Source organism: Mastomys coucha, unplaced genomic scaffold (assembly GCF_008632895.1).
Source record: "Mastomys coucha isolate ucsf_1 unplaced genomic scaffold, UCSF_Mcou_1 pScaffold18, whole genome shotgun sequence".
Lineage (NCBI taxonomy): Eukaryota > Metazoa > Chordata > Mammalia > Rodentia > Muridae > Mastomys > Mastomys coucha.
Window position 1 is genome coordinate 2,030,186 of NW_022196900.1, and position 13,845 is coordinate 2,044,030.

At 44.1% G+C, this 13,845-nt stretch overlaps 1 protein-coding gene across 2 annotated transcripts in view; it reads left to right on the forward strand.

Moving 5' to 3' along the window:
* Aco1 (aconitase 1) overlaps positions 1 to 8,237 on the forward strand; it is a 57,718-nt gene extending 49,481 nt beyond the window's left edge. The window contains exons 18-21 of one of the 2 annotated variants that reach the window (XM_031377055.1): positions 64 to 211; positions 3,930 to 4,052; positions 6,113 to 6,298; positions 7,455 to 7,568. In XM_031377055.1, the coding sequence (XP_031232915.1) occupies positions 64 to 211; positions 3,930 to 4,052; positions 6,113 to 6,298; positions 7,455 to 7,568 (571 nt within the window). Of the gene's footprint in view, positions 1 to 63; positions 212 to 3,929; positions 4,053 to 6,112; positions 6,299 to 7,454 lie in introns of both variants that reach the window. The other variant, XM_031377054.1, reaches the window with a different exon arrangement.
* The last annotated feature ends 5,608 nt before the right edge of the window (positions 8,238 to 13,845 follow it).

Below are 13,845 nucleotides of genomic sequence, written 5' to 3' on the forward strand. Positions count from 1 at the left end.
TTTTGTCTGTGTGTAAGCTAAGTTCACTCTTCACTCACCTGCTGCCTCACCTTCTGTCATTAGCCTAACACCACGAGAGTTCAACTCCTACGGCTCCCGCCGGGGTAATGATGCCATCATGGCACGGGGGACATTTGCCAACATTCGCTTGCTGAACAAGTTTCTGAACAAGCAGGCACCTCAGACCGTCCATCTTCCTTCAGGAGAAACCGTGAGTATCAGAAACCTTGCTTCAGAAAACCAGTGTCTGGGGCTGGTGAGATGGCTCAGTGGGTAAGCGCACTGACTGCTCTTCTGAAGGTTCAGAGTTCGGATCCCAACAACCACATGGTGGCTCACAACCACCTGTAATGAGATCTGACGCCCTCTTCTGGTGTGTCTGAAGACAGCTACAGTGAATTAGGCCGGAGCGAGCAGGGCCGGCAGAGGTCCTGAGTTCAATTCCCACCAGCCACACACATGGCCATCTGTACAGTTACAGTGTACTCATACACATAAAATAAATAAAATAAATCTTTAAGAAAGAAAGGAAGGAAGAAAGGAAGGAAGGAAGGAAGAAAGAAAGAAAGAAAGAAAGAGAGAAAGGAAGGAAGAAAGAAAACCAGTGTCTGTCAGGCTCTGACACCTGGTGTTCATGGTGGCTTTCCTTATTTTCACAGCCACCACCTGCCTGCCTTCCTATGGTTCCTCTTGCTAGGTGTCCCGTTTATCATGGTAGAGATTATAATCTCCTCTTGATTAGTGGATGGACACCAGGGTTCAACTAAGTCTTATTTCCTGGAAGTTGAGCTTTTGAAAAAAAAAATCTCTGAGCAAAATTTCATCTGTGTTTAAAGTACTTGAAGACTAAATTTCAGGTTATTTGGGATATTTATTAAGAAGGGCTCTTGCGTGTCCCCACTGGTACTTGTTCTAATCCAGTGTATCCACAGCAGAGGGATGGGCCATGGGGCCCTTTGAGGTTTGCCCAGTCCTGAAGGAGCTTTTTGAAGCTGATGTATATCTCGGAGACACCAGGCTTACATGGCTTTGAGGCTTAAAACAATATGGGATGACCTGTAAGATCCAGGATGGTACCACATCTGCAGGTCCCCAAAGACTGTCATGGGACTGCCTGGTAACTGCCTGCCCTCCTTGAAAATGACCTGCCAGCTGCTACTGCTGCTGCTGCCTCCTCCTCCTCCTCTACCCTTTCTTTCTACTTTTCTTGTATGAAAAAAATATATTTTCAGTAAAATATATTCTGATTATAATTCCCCAACAGCAACTCAAAAAGGACTCTAGTTGGTGTCAGGTTGATGTAAAATTAACCAGCACAACAGTCCTAAACAGTGTAGCAGGCAGGTGGAGTGAAAAGAAAGCAAGACACAGGGGTACTGCAAAAAGTAGGAAACTTAAGTTCCAGGACAGCCAAGGCTATAGAAAGAAACCCTGTCTCAAAAAAAAAAAAAAAAAAAAAAAAAAAAAAAAAAAAAAAAAAACTCCACAGAGATTTTTGTAGTAATAGCAGTCATAAGCCAAGATCCTTGTACATTGTAGAAAAACAAAGAAAATATTAGAAGAGTCAAAGGTGAGGCTGATCTCCTTAGAAAATTTCTGGGAATATAGAGGAATGACAAAGGGAGAGATCACGGAAAGGTACTGGCATAACATCTGACTTACTGCAAGTCCTATAGACAGATGGTCACTAGAGAGCCAGCTCCGCAGTCAGGACCACTCGGTGCTGCGCTAGAGGCCTATAACCAGCACCCACATCAGGCTGCTCACAGCCACCTGCACCAGCGATCCAGGAGACCTGGCACCTCTCCTGGCTGCCACAGGCACTACCTCTATGGAGGTTGTGTATGTACATTTGGGACCATACATAAATAAATCTTGAGGAGGCGAAGGTGGGGGGAGGGGGAAGGATATTACCAGATTACCTAAGAAATAACTCAAGGAATGTGTTTTGAAAAGCTCCACTAAAAAGTAGTCACATGATTGCAAGGACCTTGTCAAGTCACAGCATTTGAAGTTAGGAAAAATGGAAATGTGGAAGGAAGGCCAGCCGGCCTGCAGGGGACATAAACTACTTCCCTGTGGGATTCTGAGCTGAGCTGCAATCTCAAAAAGCACTCTTTAAGAACAAACTTCCATGCTGTTAACTCACTAAGCTAGTAATGTCTGGAATGTGGCAGGTAGGTGGTTTCCTTCTGACCCTGCCATTTCCTTGTGCAGAGAAAGACACTTCCTGTTGTTGCAGTAGAACCAGTTTAAGTTTATCTCACTAACTTACAAATAAATGAGACTCAGACTGTGGTTATTTTATTTGGCTTTGACAATTAAGGGGGGGGTGTAACCCTAATCTGCTTTCCTAACTGTGGGCCTGGCCTGGCCACCTCCCCAGTGATGTACCCAGATACTTGCTGTTTCTCCTGGCCATGCTCACGGCCCGGCCCGTCTCCCCTCATGGAGCTTTCTCCTCTCCTCCTCTTGCTTCTCTACCCACAACTAGGTAATTGAAAAACCCACCTACTTCTAATCCCTCCAGTAACGGACTGTAGCCAGTTTTATTTAACCAGTAGTTTTAAATTAAGGAACAAGGTTTGTACAACTAAAGCTTGTGAACATGAATATGAGAATTCACTCATGGGCCTAGACCTTTGGGTACAGAATTTAGCATTAACAATACATAGCAACAGACCAAACCTTAACAGGTTGTGTATGTAGCATTTCTGTACTCATGAGTTCTGTCTAACTCAAGGTTTAGGTAATAACAAATGAAATTAAGCACAGCCCCAGCCATGCACCAGGATTTTAACATGTGAAAAAGCCCATTTTAGGATTTAACCAAAGGCTTCCCTTGAGCTTCTTGCAATTGACTTCTTTTTAAGGGTACTTCCTGATACACTTAGCTATGAACAAATAATTTTTAAATTCCCAATCACCAGTGACACCATCAGATATCTGGGAAATTCTCAACTCAGCAGAATATCCTGTGAGAAGCTACTTTGTGGAGGCGGTTTTTCACTTATTAAATTAGCTGGCTCTTCCTGACCTGTTGCTTCATGCTTCCATCCTTGCTTCTGCTACCTCTGCCTTGGCCTGCACATAGAGGGACAAGAAGACTTTGCATTTGATATATGATTTATAAGTTTACTGTAAAAGTCTGAAGCCAGGCAGTGGTGGCACACGCCTTTAATCCCAGTACTTAGGAAGCAGAGGCAGGCAGATTTCTGAGTTCAAGGCCAGCCTGGTCTACAGAGTGAGGTCTAGGACAGCCAGGGCTACACAGAGAAACCCTGTCTCGAAAAAAAAAAAAAGAGTCTGAAAATCACTGAAGACCCCAGGCTCAGATAGTATACAAAGACAGAGCGTTTATTCTGCAGAAACATCCAGCATACAGGGGTCAACCATTTTTTGAAATGATGACCTCAGACAGAGATGCTCAGACCTTCTTATAGGGAACTGGGGGGAACTCTCTAGAAGGATTAGGTAATCTAAAATTTCATTGGTGGGTGCTAGGGGGTCACAGTTGGGCAATGGTTTGCTTTCCTTTGTCAGGAACATTTAACCACAGGATAAGCTAGAGCAGCCCAGCCCAGATGGCCCATCCTGAGATAAGATATCTCCCATTCTTGTGGTTATCCCCGGCTATTCTTTGGGTGGAGGTTTTATGACTTTGTTTTGGATTTTATGGTCTGACCCTGGAGCTGGTGGTACCTATGGCCCTCTTTTCAAAATCAGGCCTGGTCCTTAAATGGAGACAAATGGGCTTTATGTTGTCCTTTCTATACTGTCTTACATTTTGCTACCTTTCAGAACTGACCATTGCTGGGCCTCTAGTACTAGGCCAAAACCTGGGCTTTATGGGGTTTTTCTTCTAGTTGCAAATGGTTTTGTCCTCTTGCCTTTTGTTCATCCATAAAACCTTCCTTTCCTCGTCTCAGCTTGATGTGTTCGATGCTGCTGAGCGGTACCAGCAGGCTGGACTTCCCCTGATTGTTCTGGCTGGCAAAGAATACGGTTCAGGCAGCTCCCGAGACTGGGCAGCCAAAGGCCCTTTCCTGCTGGTACGTATGGGGCCACTCAGAACTGGGGCGGGAGCCGGGAGGGTGCTTGGGCATAGATACTATTGCTTTGTTCCCAAGACATTATGAAAGAGCAAATCGTGATATTCACCAGCCTGCTTCTCTGTGGATCTAGACCTCATCCACCCAAAAAGCAACAGTCCATAGGAGAACTGGCTCGGGTATAGCGGCTGGGCTTGGGACTGGCCACATCAGGAAAGCCTGTGGGGGCTGACACATTCAGAAATGTATATGAAGCTAACTTTCATATGTATATTTCATTCACATTTATATGTATATGTATATGTAAATAGCATGGCTTTCATAATTGTCACCATTCTAGAGGACCTGGGAGAATAGAGCCCATAAATGAGGCCAACTAAGGTCTCATGCAGTAGCCAACTTTATTCAGAACCTCAGACAGTTTATACTGTGAGTGTTAAGAAAGGTCACATGAGTAAAGCTCTCATGAGTTCAAGCTGTATACAATCACAGGGACAAGATGCACATGGCAAAATCGTGTTTTCCATAAAAGTATATAAAGGATAATTTAAACATTTAATAGAATCATAGAATAATAATTTAATACAATTAATAGAATATTAACAGCAAGCAATAATGAGTAATCCAAGATAAACTCAGTCGTATCCACTACACCTAGGAGGAGCACCAGAAACACATTCCGAGAGCAATTCCTTGTTTTAAAGAAACAGATCATAAGACTCCTGTGTTGTTTCTTGGAGTTTTCTCAGAAGCACTTAGAATTCCTGGACCGTGTTCTAACACATGGTCTCAGAACTCGAGCCTCAAAATGTATTAAGATTGTAGTCCTCTGTGAATGTAAGGGATGACCTGCAAGCTATACGGGAGCAGTGAGGAGCTGGGTAAGGCAAGGGTGGGTGCTCTAGTTTTAAATTGCATGCATTTAGTATGTTCACTCGTGCTCATGTATACACACAAATGCCCACACAGCCACAAGTTGGAGGAAAGCTAGCTTGCAGGAGTTGACTCTAGCCTTGTGGGACCTAAGGCGTAATGGCAGGTAGGTGCCTTTGCCCACTGAGTTATCGCACTAGCCAAAGGGTGTGCACATTTTATATTCTGCCAATGTTTCTTGACTTTGGAAATACTTGTGGGGACATTTTAGGTGATCTCTTTAAAGAAGAGAGTGCACTTCATTTAGTAATTAGACATTGGGATTTTTAAAACCTCCCCTGGTGATTCTAACATGCAACAGCTTCAACACCTACTCCTTTACAGTCAGGTTCTTGAAACTTAAATGTAATCACACACACACACACACACACACACACACACACACACACACACTCACACCCCTGCAAGGTTCTGATGCAGTCGATTTGAGGTAGTATCTAAGAATTGATAACTAATAGGAAAGCCTCGCCACTCCAGTTCTCTGCTGTATTGGTTACTGCTGTATGTTGCCAATTACACACTAACAATAAAAGGTCCTTTATAGGAAGCTTCATAGCAACACTGTTGAGTGCAGTTTGATCCTGAAACAGGAGGTGTGAAAGCTACGCATGCTAATCGCTTACTTAGGAGAACATTCAGAATGTCACTTCCGATTAAACCCTTGGTGTCTGCTCCTGTGTGCCCACAATAAAATAAAACACAAAGAAAGGAAAACGATTTTTTTTTTAATATTTGAGATATGCATTCCAGGTACAAATTAGCTGAGGGCTCTAACATCTCAAAGTGGTTAAATGCATGATCAGACCACATGGTTCCAGTACTACATCCCACCACTGAGACTCCCTCAGTGAAAGGGAACTGTAATATCACCGGCTGGATCTGGGGGCTGCTGGAGGGCAGGAAAGAACTGAGGTTAAGTGCTTACAGAGTGCTGGTGTGTGGTAGGCACTCAAATACTGACGACTCACTACTCAGTTATTCCTAAGGAGGAGATAGCGTTTTAGATGAAGGACCAACAGGTCTACAATCTAGCTGTGAGAATTTCTGAAGAAGTCTCCTGCGAAGTGCCTGTGTACCTCCTAAAGAAAAGTTGGAGCTGTGTCTAAACTTCTCTCTTGGTTCATCAGGGAATCAAAGCTGTCCTGGCAGAGAGCTATGAGCGTATTCACCGCAGCAACCTGGTTGGCATGGGGGTGATCCCCCTTGAGTATCTCCCCGGTGAAAGCGCAGACTCTCTAGGACTCACAGGTCGGGAAAGATACACTATCAACATTCCTGAAGACCTCAAGCCTCGCATGAAGGTTCAGATAAAGGTAAGCAGAGCTCCTGCTCGCAGAACCTGCAGGGCCTGTTGTTTGTCATCAGTTGATAGGAAGAAGTTAGTGGAGTAGAGGGGAGTAGACGCCAGATGACATGAGATGTGAAGCCTCCTGGTCCGCCAGCACAGGATGATATCTGTGATTAGCCTAGTTTTCTAAGTCATAGTGTTCACCAGTTCATTCTGAACTCCCGTCCCCAGCCAGCTCCATTCTCCGTCTCTTTCAGCTCAAAGATTAGTGATGAAAGTTCAGAGATGATGCCTTCCTGTTATCTAGAATTTCTCTTTTTTAATGAAATTGTGATCGACAGATCCTAGATGCACTCCCTCCATGAACCTTGTCCCAGGCTTTACTTAGCCCCATGGTTGTGCTTTAAAAGAGTAAAGTCCCCACAGTCTCCTGCATCTGAACTCTTGGTGACCAGCGGTGGTGCTGGGGAAGTATGTTACTGTGGGCAGAGTTCCGGAGTTCAGAGACTCACAAGTGCAGTTCCCTCCCTCTGCTTTGTACTGTGATTGAGGAGATGAGCGCTCATCTTCCTGCTCCTGCAGCCATGGCTCCCACCATGATGGCCTTTGAGCCTCTGGAACCATAAGCCAAGATAAACCCCTTCTGTAAGTTGCTTTGGCCATGGTGTTTTATCACAGCGACAGAAAAGTAACTAATGTCGAGGTAATGACACATCCTCAGGAGAGGCAAGAATAAAGTACTCTTTGCCAAAGTCCCAAAGGGGACTCCAGAGACAGCTGCTGAGATCCAGGATGACCTAAGACAAGCAGCTGGGTCAGCTGCCTGAGGAACAACCCCAGAGACCTCTGCTGCCCCGAGCATGTCCAGAAAAGACTTAGGGCTTTAAAGCATTACCATGTCACTCACAGCTGCTGTCCTGAGAGGACACTTTGTTCCCATGTTCCTCTCACCTGCATCATTAATAATGCAATGCATCTCAACCTCTAGTGGGCACGCAAATGCCCAGGGTTCTTGTTGGGTGCAGAGACCGCTGGTTCCATCTGCTGCTGGCACTGTGAGCATATACCACGCCCCAACTGAGGCCAGGCTGGTGGGCAGCCAAGCCAGGTGGTGTCTCCCTGAGGCGGAAGCCTCAGTTCAGCCCCGCCTCCAGCAGTACTCTGCCTCTTTGCTCTTGCAGCTGGACACTGGGAAGACCTTCCAGGCCGTGATGAGGTTCGACACTGACGTGGAGCTCACTTACTTCCACAATGGAGGCATCCTGAACTACATGATCCGAAAGATGGCCCAGTAGGTGTTGGCCTCTCAGGAGACCCGCGCTTGGTGCTAGACCCAGTGAGGTACCAAGCCCCGCTGGTGGAGGCCAGGCAGAGCAGCCACCGCTACTTCTAATGAGGGTGCTGGCAGGATGAGCAAGTGGGCACTGCCGTTCCTGGAGCCACAGAGCCAGGAGTCTCTAGTTTTGTGATTTGTTAATCTTTTTATCCCTTTTTATAATCTGGAATCTAGAATCACAGGAAGGCTCGTAGTACCAAAGAGAACTACCTTCTCTTTAAAGTCACGGGTGTTGATTTTTCACTCTGACTAATCTTCAGCTCAACACTAGCCAGTATTCTCAAAAGCGGCTCCTACCCTTTCTACTGTTCTGTGTTTTTCTCTGCTCAGTGACACCCTGCCTGGAGAGCCCAGGCCTCCGTATATTACACCAGTGTTAACTGACATAGCTTAAGACCTTCTTTACACTTCAGATTCATAGCAGTGATGTGATCCCTTCCTTCCAAGTGAGCAAAGACCTTGTGGCTAGGCCCACCGTCAAAAGTGTTTGATTATGTACCTTTTGATCAACATGCGATTGTCTCTTACCATTTTCAACGTTTGTTGACAGTGGTCCTTTGTTTGAAAGTAACTGGGGAGAGAGACAGGATGTGTAATTTGAATAAGATTAAATATATTTTCATGAAAACGTGTTTGTTTTGGAATTGAGTTTTGTCGGGGATGTCCCGACACTGAGAGCACCCCTCCCCCCGGCGCCCCAAAGGCCTTCAAGTCTGCTTGTTTGTACCCCTGCATCTGAGTTTCAGGCCCAGAGGGTACACTGAGGAGCCAGCTTGTGAGCTGCCAGTGTAAGAATGGCAGACATGAAGATGCCTTCTACCTTGATCAAAGCAGCAGCAAGGAGCAGATGGCAGCTGCTCGGTGCCCTAAAATCTGTTCACTGATCTTCATAACTGGAATTATCTGAGGGTGTGCCTTATTCCGCTCAGGCTGCTGTAACAAAATGCCTGTGTAAGAACCAGAGCTGAGGACGGTGCTGTGGATGGCCCAGAGCTGAGAATGAATGACACTGTGGGTGGCCCCGAGACCCTGAGCCTTGTCCAGACCACCCAGTGCCTGTGATGGATTAAACTCTCCATTGGGGGAGGGGTTGCTTTGTCTCTCTTAACTTTTTTCTTTTCTTTCTTTTTTTATTTTCTTTTTCCTTCTTTCTTTTTTCTTCCTTTTTTTTTTTTTTTTTTTTTTTTTTTTTTTTTTTTTTTTTTGAGACAGGGTCTTTCTGTGTAGCCTTGGCTGTCCTAGAACTCACTCTGTCAGCCAGACTGATCTTGAACTCATAGAGATCCACCTGCCTCCCAAGTGCCAGATTAAAAGTGTGCCCCACCACCACACGACTGTGTCTCTTTAATTTTTTTTAACTAAAATATGCAAACTGTATTTACTTTGTACATGTTTTTCAAATATATAAACATCATAGAATAGCTAAATTGAGCCTCACATTCTTACTTTTTGGGGTGAAAATACTTCCAAGAATACATTTTTCAAAGAATATAGGATGTATAGGTTTCAACAGCAATCGCCATGCTGTACCACAGAGCTCCTAGGCTCCCTCCTCCTGAATGAAATCCCACGTTCTTCCATGTTTTCAGGTACAGCTTGTAGTATTTTCTCCGTTCACGCCATGACTGACTCTTCACTGCTTCCTTAGTGACGGTGTCTTCTCGGCCCCTTCTAACTACCGCCGCGTGCATTTATCTGGAGACATAGTGAGATTGTGCACGACTGTTCTCATGTAACACAATGTCCCTGCTGCCACAAATAATATACTTGTGTGTACACGCATGTACCCTGTACTTTCTTTACTGATTCAGCCATGGAGAGACAAGCGGGCAGACGCTACCTTAGCTTTTGTGAGTAGTGCTGACATGAATGTCGATACAGGTGTTTCCTCCACATACTGGTTTAATTCCTTTAGATGCATACCTAGAAGGGGGACTTCTGGGTCATCAGAATGTCCTTCGTGAGTTTCTGGAGGGCTTCATGCTGTATCCCTTAGTGTCCTTACATGTATGTATATATGACCTCCAACTGTGTGCGCGTCCCCTCTCCCGTACTCTCACCAGTACTAACTTTTATTTTTTTGATATGGTTTTAACTATGGTTTTATTTGCAGCTCCCTTATGATTAATGATGTTGAGTATATTTTTATATATGTGTTGTTCACCTTTGTGACTTGCTCTGAAAAACTGTTCCAGTCCTTTGTCCATTTTTTAATTGAATTATTTCATTTTGTTGCTGAACTTTAATACCATGTACTCTAGATAGTAAGTATTTATCAAATATTTTCTCTGATCTTGTAGTTTGTCTAACTTTTGACTAATTCCATGGCTAGAAAACTTTTATTTGGAAGCAGCCTGATGGACCTGTTTTCCCTTTTTGTTGCTAAAGACATAACTATAAACAATATCATAGCATTTCCTTTGAGTTTATCTAATCCTTTCTTGGAGTGATGTCATATGCTTAAGTCTTCAATCTATTTTGAGTTGATTTTTATATAGTGTGAGATAAGGGTCCAGCTTCGTTCCTTTGCATATGGCCATCCAGTTTTTCCAACAGCATTTATTGAAGAGACATCTCTTCTCCATTCATTGTGTGTCCCAGCTTCCTTATCAAGTCATAACCACACCTGTGTAGGTCTACTTCTACAGTCTCTGTTCCATTGGGTTCTGCATCTCTTCTTATGTTAGCAGAATGCTATTTTCATTGCTGTGTCTTTGTAATGTATTTTGAAGTTTGATAATGGTAATAATTTGTTTTGTTTTCCTTCTCGGCATATCTATGGCTGTTTGGAGTCTTGTGAATCTGTGTACACAGTAAAGTAGCTTTTGTTTCTTGGGAAGAATTAGCATTGGGAATTTCCTAGGATTGCATTGAATCTGCAGATCATGGTGTTAGTACAAACATGTTAGTGACTTTAATTCTTTCAATGCATGGAATTTAATTTTCTTAATTTCCCCTTTGGCTCTTTAGTTGTTCAGGAGCATAGTATTTTCACACTTTTGCACATTTCTAAAATGCCTCCTGTTACTGGTGAGTGAGGACTGATTTCCACATCGTGGCTATGGTTGTCCCTCTCGGGCCCCTTCCTGTATGTGCTGGTGATGTTCTTTAGTGGGGTCTTCTGTCTGTCTAGTAGAGGTTTGGAGTTGTGATGTTGGTGAGCCTCCAGGAGTCATGTGATATCATAGGCTGTTTTAAAAGCTAGGTGCACATATGAACACTTGCTCTTCCTCCCATATTTTGTATTTTAATGCCATGTCTTTACTTGTTTGTATACTGTGCATCTAATAGCTCATGGTTGTGATTTTCATTTTAATGGTGTGAAAGTAAATGGCTGGAAGATTTGCATCCCATCCGAAGCATTCTCTTTGGGTGTGTACTTACTTGCCCTGTGAGTTTTATGCTTTTGTGTCTTCTTTTCTTGTTTCTAGCTTCTGCTTGAGGAGCTGCCTGTGGTGGGTCTGATAAGGATAGCTCCCTCGTCTTGGGTTTGAGAAAGCCTTTATCCTTTCTTCAGTTTTGAAGAACTGCTATGCCAGGATCAGTATTTTGGCTGGCAGTTTTGGGGGGTGGGACTGTTTGATCTTGACCTCCTTGTCCTCCAGAAATATCTACGCTTAGGTTGGCTCTTCTGTGAGGTTTTGTAGTAGCAGCTGGAGTAGACTCAGGTGCTGCCTGTGAGGGAAGTTTCATGTGGCCATGCCTCTGGAGCAAGCTTCTTCCACTCTCTACTCCTAGCTAATGTGTCCTTTGTTCTTTGTGATTCAGCATTGGTCAGTGTCCAATGCTGGCCCAAAATTAGACTGTATAGCCTTTTTTAAAAAAGATTTATTTATTTATTTTATGTATGTGAGTACATTGTTGCTGTCTTCAGACACACCAGAAGAGAGCATCGGATCCCATTACAGATGGTTGTGAGTCACCATGTGGTTGCTGGGAATTGAACTCAGGAATTGAACTCTTAGCCACTGAGCCATCTCTCCAGCCCCTGTACAGCCTTTTACCTGAGTTCTCAAGGCAGTGCTGGCCCACCTTCTCCACATCCCTTACTTCTCCTTGTAAAAGGGATGGATTCTTCCTCTGTGTTTGATTTTCCAAATCCATTACTGCCTTTTCCTTCCTAAACAGGCATCCCTTGGCATCCACGGCAAATTTTCTTAACACAGCAACAAAGTACACTTACCTTTCAATTGTGTGTGTGTGTGTGTGTGTGTGTGTGTGTGTCTGTGTATGTCTGTTTGTGTGTGTCTGTGTGTGTGTGTCTGTGTGTATGTGTGTGTCTGTGTGTGTGTATGTGTGTCTGTGTGTGTGTCTGTGTGTGTGTATACATAGAATGTTTTTGTGTTTCATAGAAAAGACTATATTATATAAAGGAAGAATATGTTAGTCATGTCAGTCTTGGGGTGTTAAAAGCATAACTCAGTATGGCTTAAGCAAAAGAAAAAGTAAATTGGTCCGTGTAACTAAAGAATAACGACATCATGGCCTCAGGCTTAATTGGTTCTAGTGGTTTAACGCAGGCTGCTTACCCATTCTCTCCCTCGGATCCAGACAGTAGGACTTCCTCCTCATCAAAGAAGAACCTTAACTTTGGCCCAGCCTCTCCCTCAGGACTATGTTAGCATCTGAGCTACTTGTCTGTTGCTGTGGGAATATATCCTGACAAAGCAACTTCAAGAAGAAGGGTTTATACTGGTGTAGACTTCCAGACCAACATTGTCCAGCCTGGTGGAGAGAACATGGTAGCAGGCAGGGAAGGCATGGTGACTGGAGCAGAAGGCTAGCCAGTCGCATTGCATCTACTCTGAGGAAGCTGACTGAACAGGAAGAGCTCTGAACCAGCTATAAAGTCTCTAGATCCATTCCCAGTTACACACTTCCTCCAAAGACGCTCCATCTCCTACAGGTTCTACAACCTTCCCCAACAATACCATGCTCTGGAGACCAAGTGTTCAAAGGAGGGTACCTTCAGTTAAGATGGTGTGTAGCAGCCCGTGGGTTGTGTAGGAATGAAACAGCCTTGCTTGTGAAAACAGGAACTGTGGTTCCACTGGCTCTTTAGGAAGTTGTTAAATGTTGTAAGCACGGATGTGATTTAACACTCAACTAATTTCTGTTCTCTTAGTCAAATTGCCATAAACAAAGATAATCACAGCTGGCGTTTTTATTAGGAATTTTAAAAGTTTGTCCCCAACAAGCCTGTACCTGTTTATTAAACACAGATTTGTAAAGTGAAGTAGTAGTTATATTTTATGGTGCATTAAAACAGTTACTGGCATGATCCAGCAGTTTGCAGTCGTTTTGATTCTACCTGTCTAGTAGATATTCCAGCCAGATACCTGTTCGTGGTTTTATACAGGATGCTAATTAACAAGGTCCAATGAACCGAAGTGTTTCAGGAACCACTGGCTCAAGTGGATGTTAATATGATGGATGCAACACAGTGACCTGTGTGCTGTAAAGATGGAAAGGGGTACTAAAGTCTCCCTGGCCACTCAGTGCATCCCTCAGGGGACCTCACATCACCATCCCACAAGACATGCATGCAGAAATACCCACGTCTGGTTGGCTTGTTATCTGAAGGAGTCAGGAGTTCAGCAACCTTTGACTGAAGGCTCGAGGTCAGGATGAAAATGCCATGATACCAGTACTGACCACAAAACAGCAGGGTCTGTGGCACGGGACAAGCTGTATCTGAGCTTCAGAAAGGACACACGGATGGCAACCTGTGAGGACTGGAGCGGGAACCAGTGATGTGCTCATGGGAGATTCTAGATGCAACTTCCATCAGGAAGTCCAGAGACCAGCATTCTCCCACCTCTCAAAAGCTACCCGTTCTATTCACTCAGTGCTTACTAACCCAGGGTGTACTCGGCAGTGGCTTACGTCCACGTACAACTCAAATTTTCATTTGTTCTCAGCTTTAGTCTGTTTTTCCCCATTGGCAAAAAAAAAAAAAGACTGTTTCACTTCACCTAAATTATCATTGTCAAGGCTGGAGAGATGGCTCAGCAGGTAAGAGCACTGGCTGCTCTTCCAGAGGTCCTGAGTTCAAACCCCAGCAACCACATGGCAGCATAAAACCATCTATAACTACAGTCAGAGAGAATCCAGTGCCCTCTTCTAGCATGCATATGGACATGCAGACATATACATAAAAGATATACATTTTAATTAAATCATTGTTTAAAATTTTTTCTCAAATAATTTCCAGTAGGTATCTTACCTATGCTATA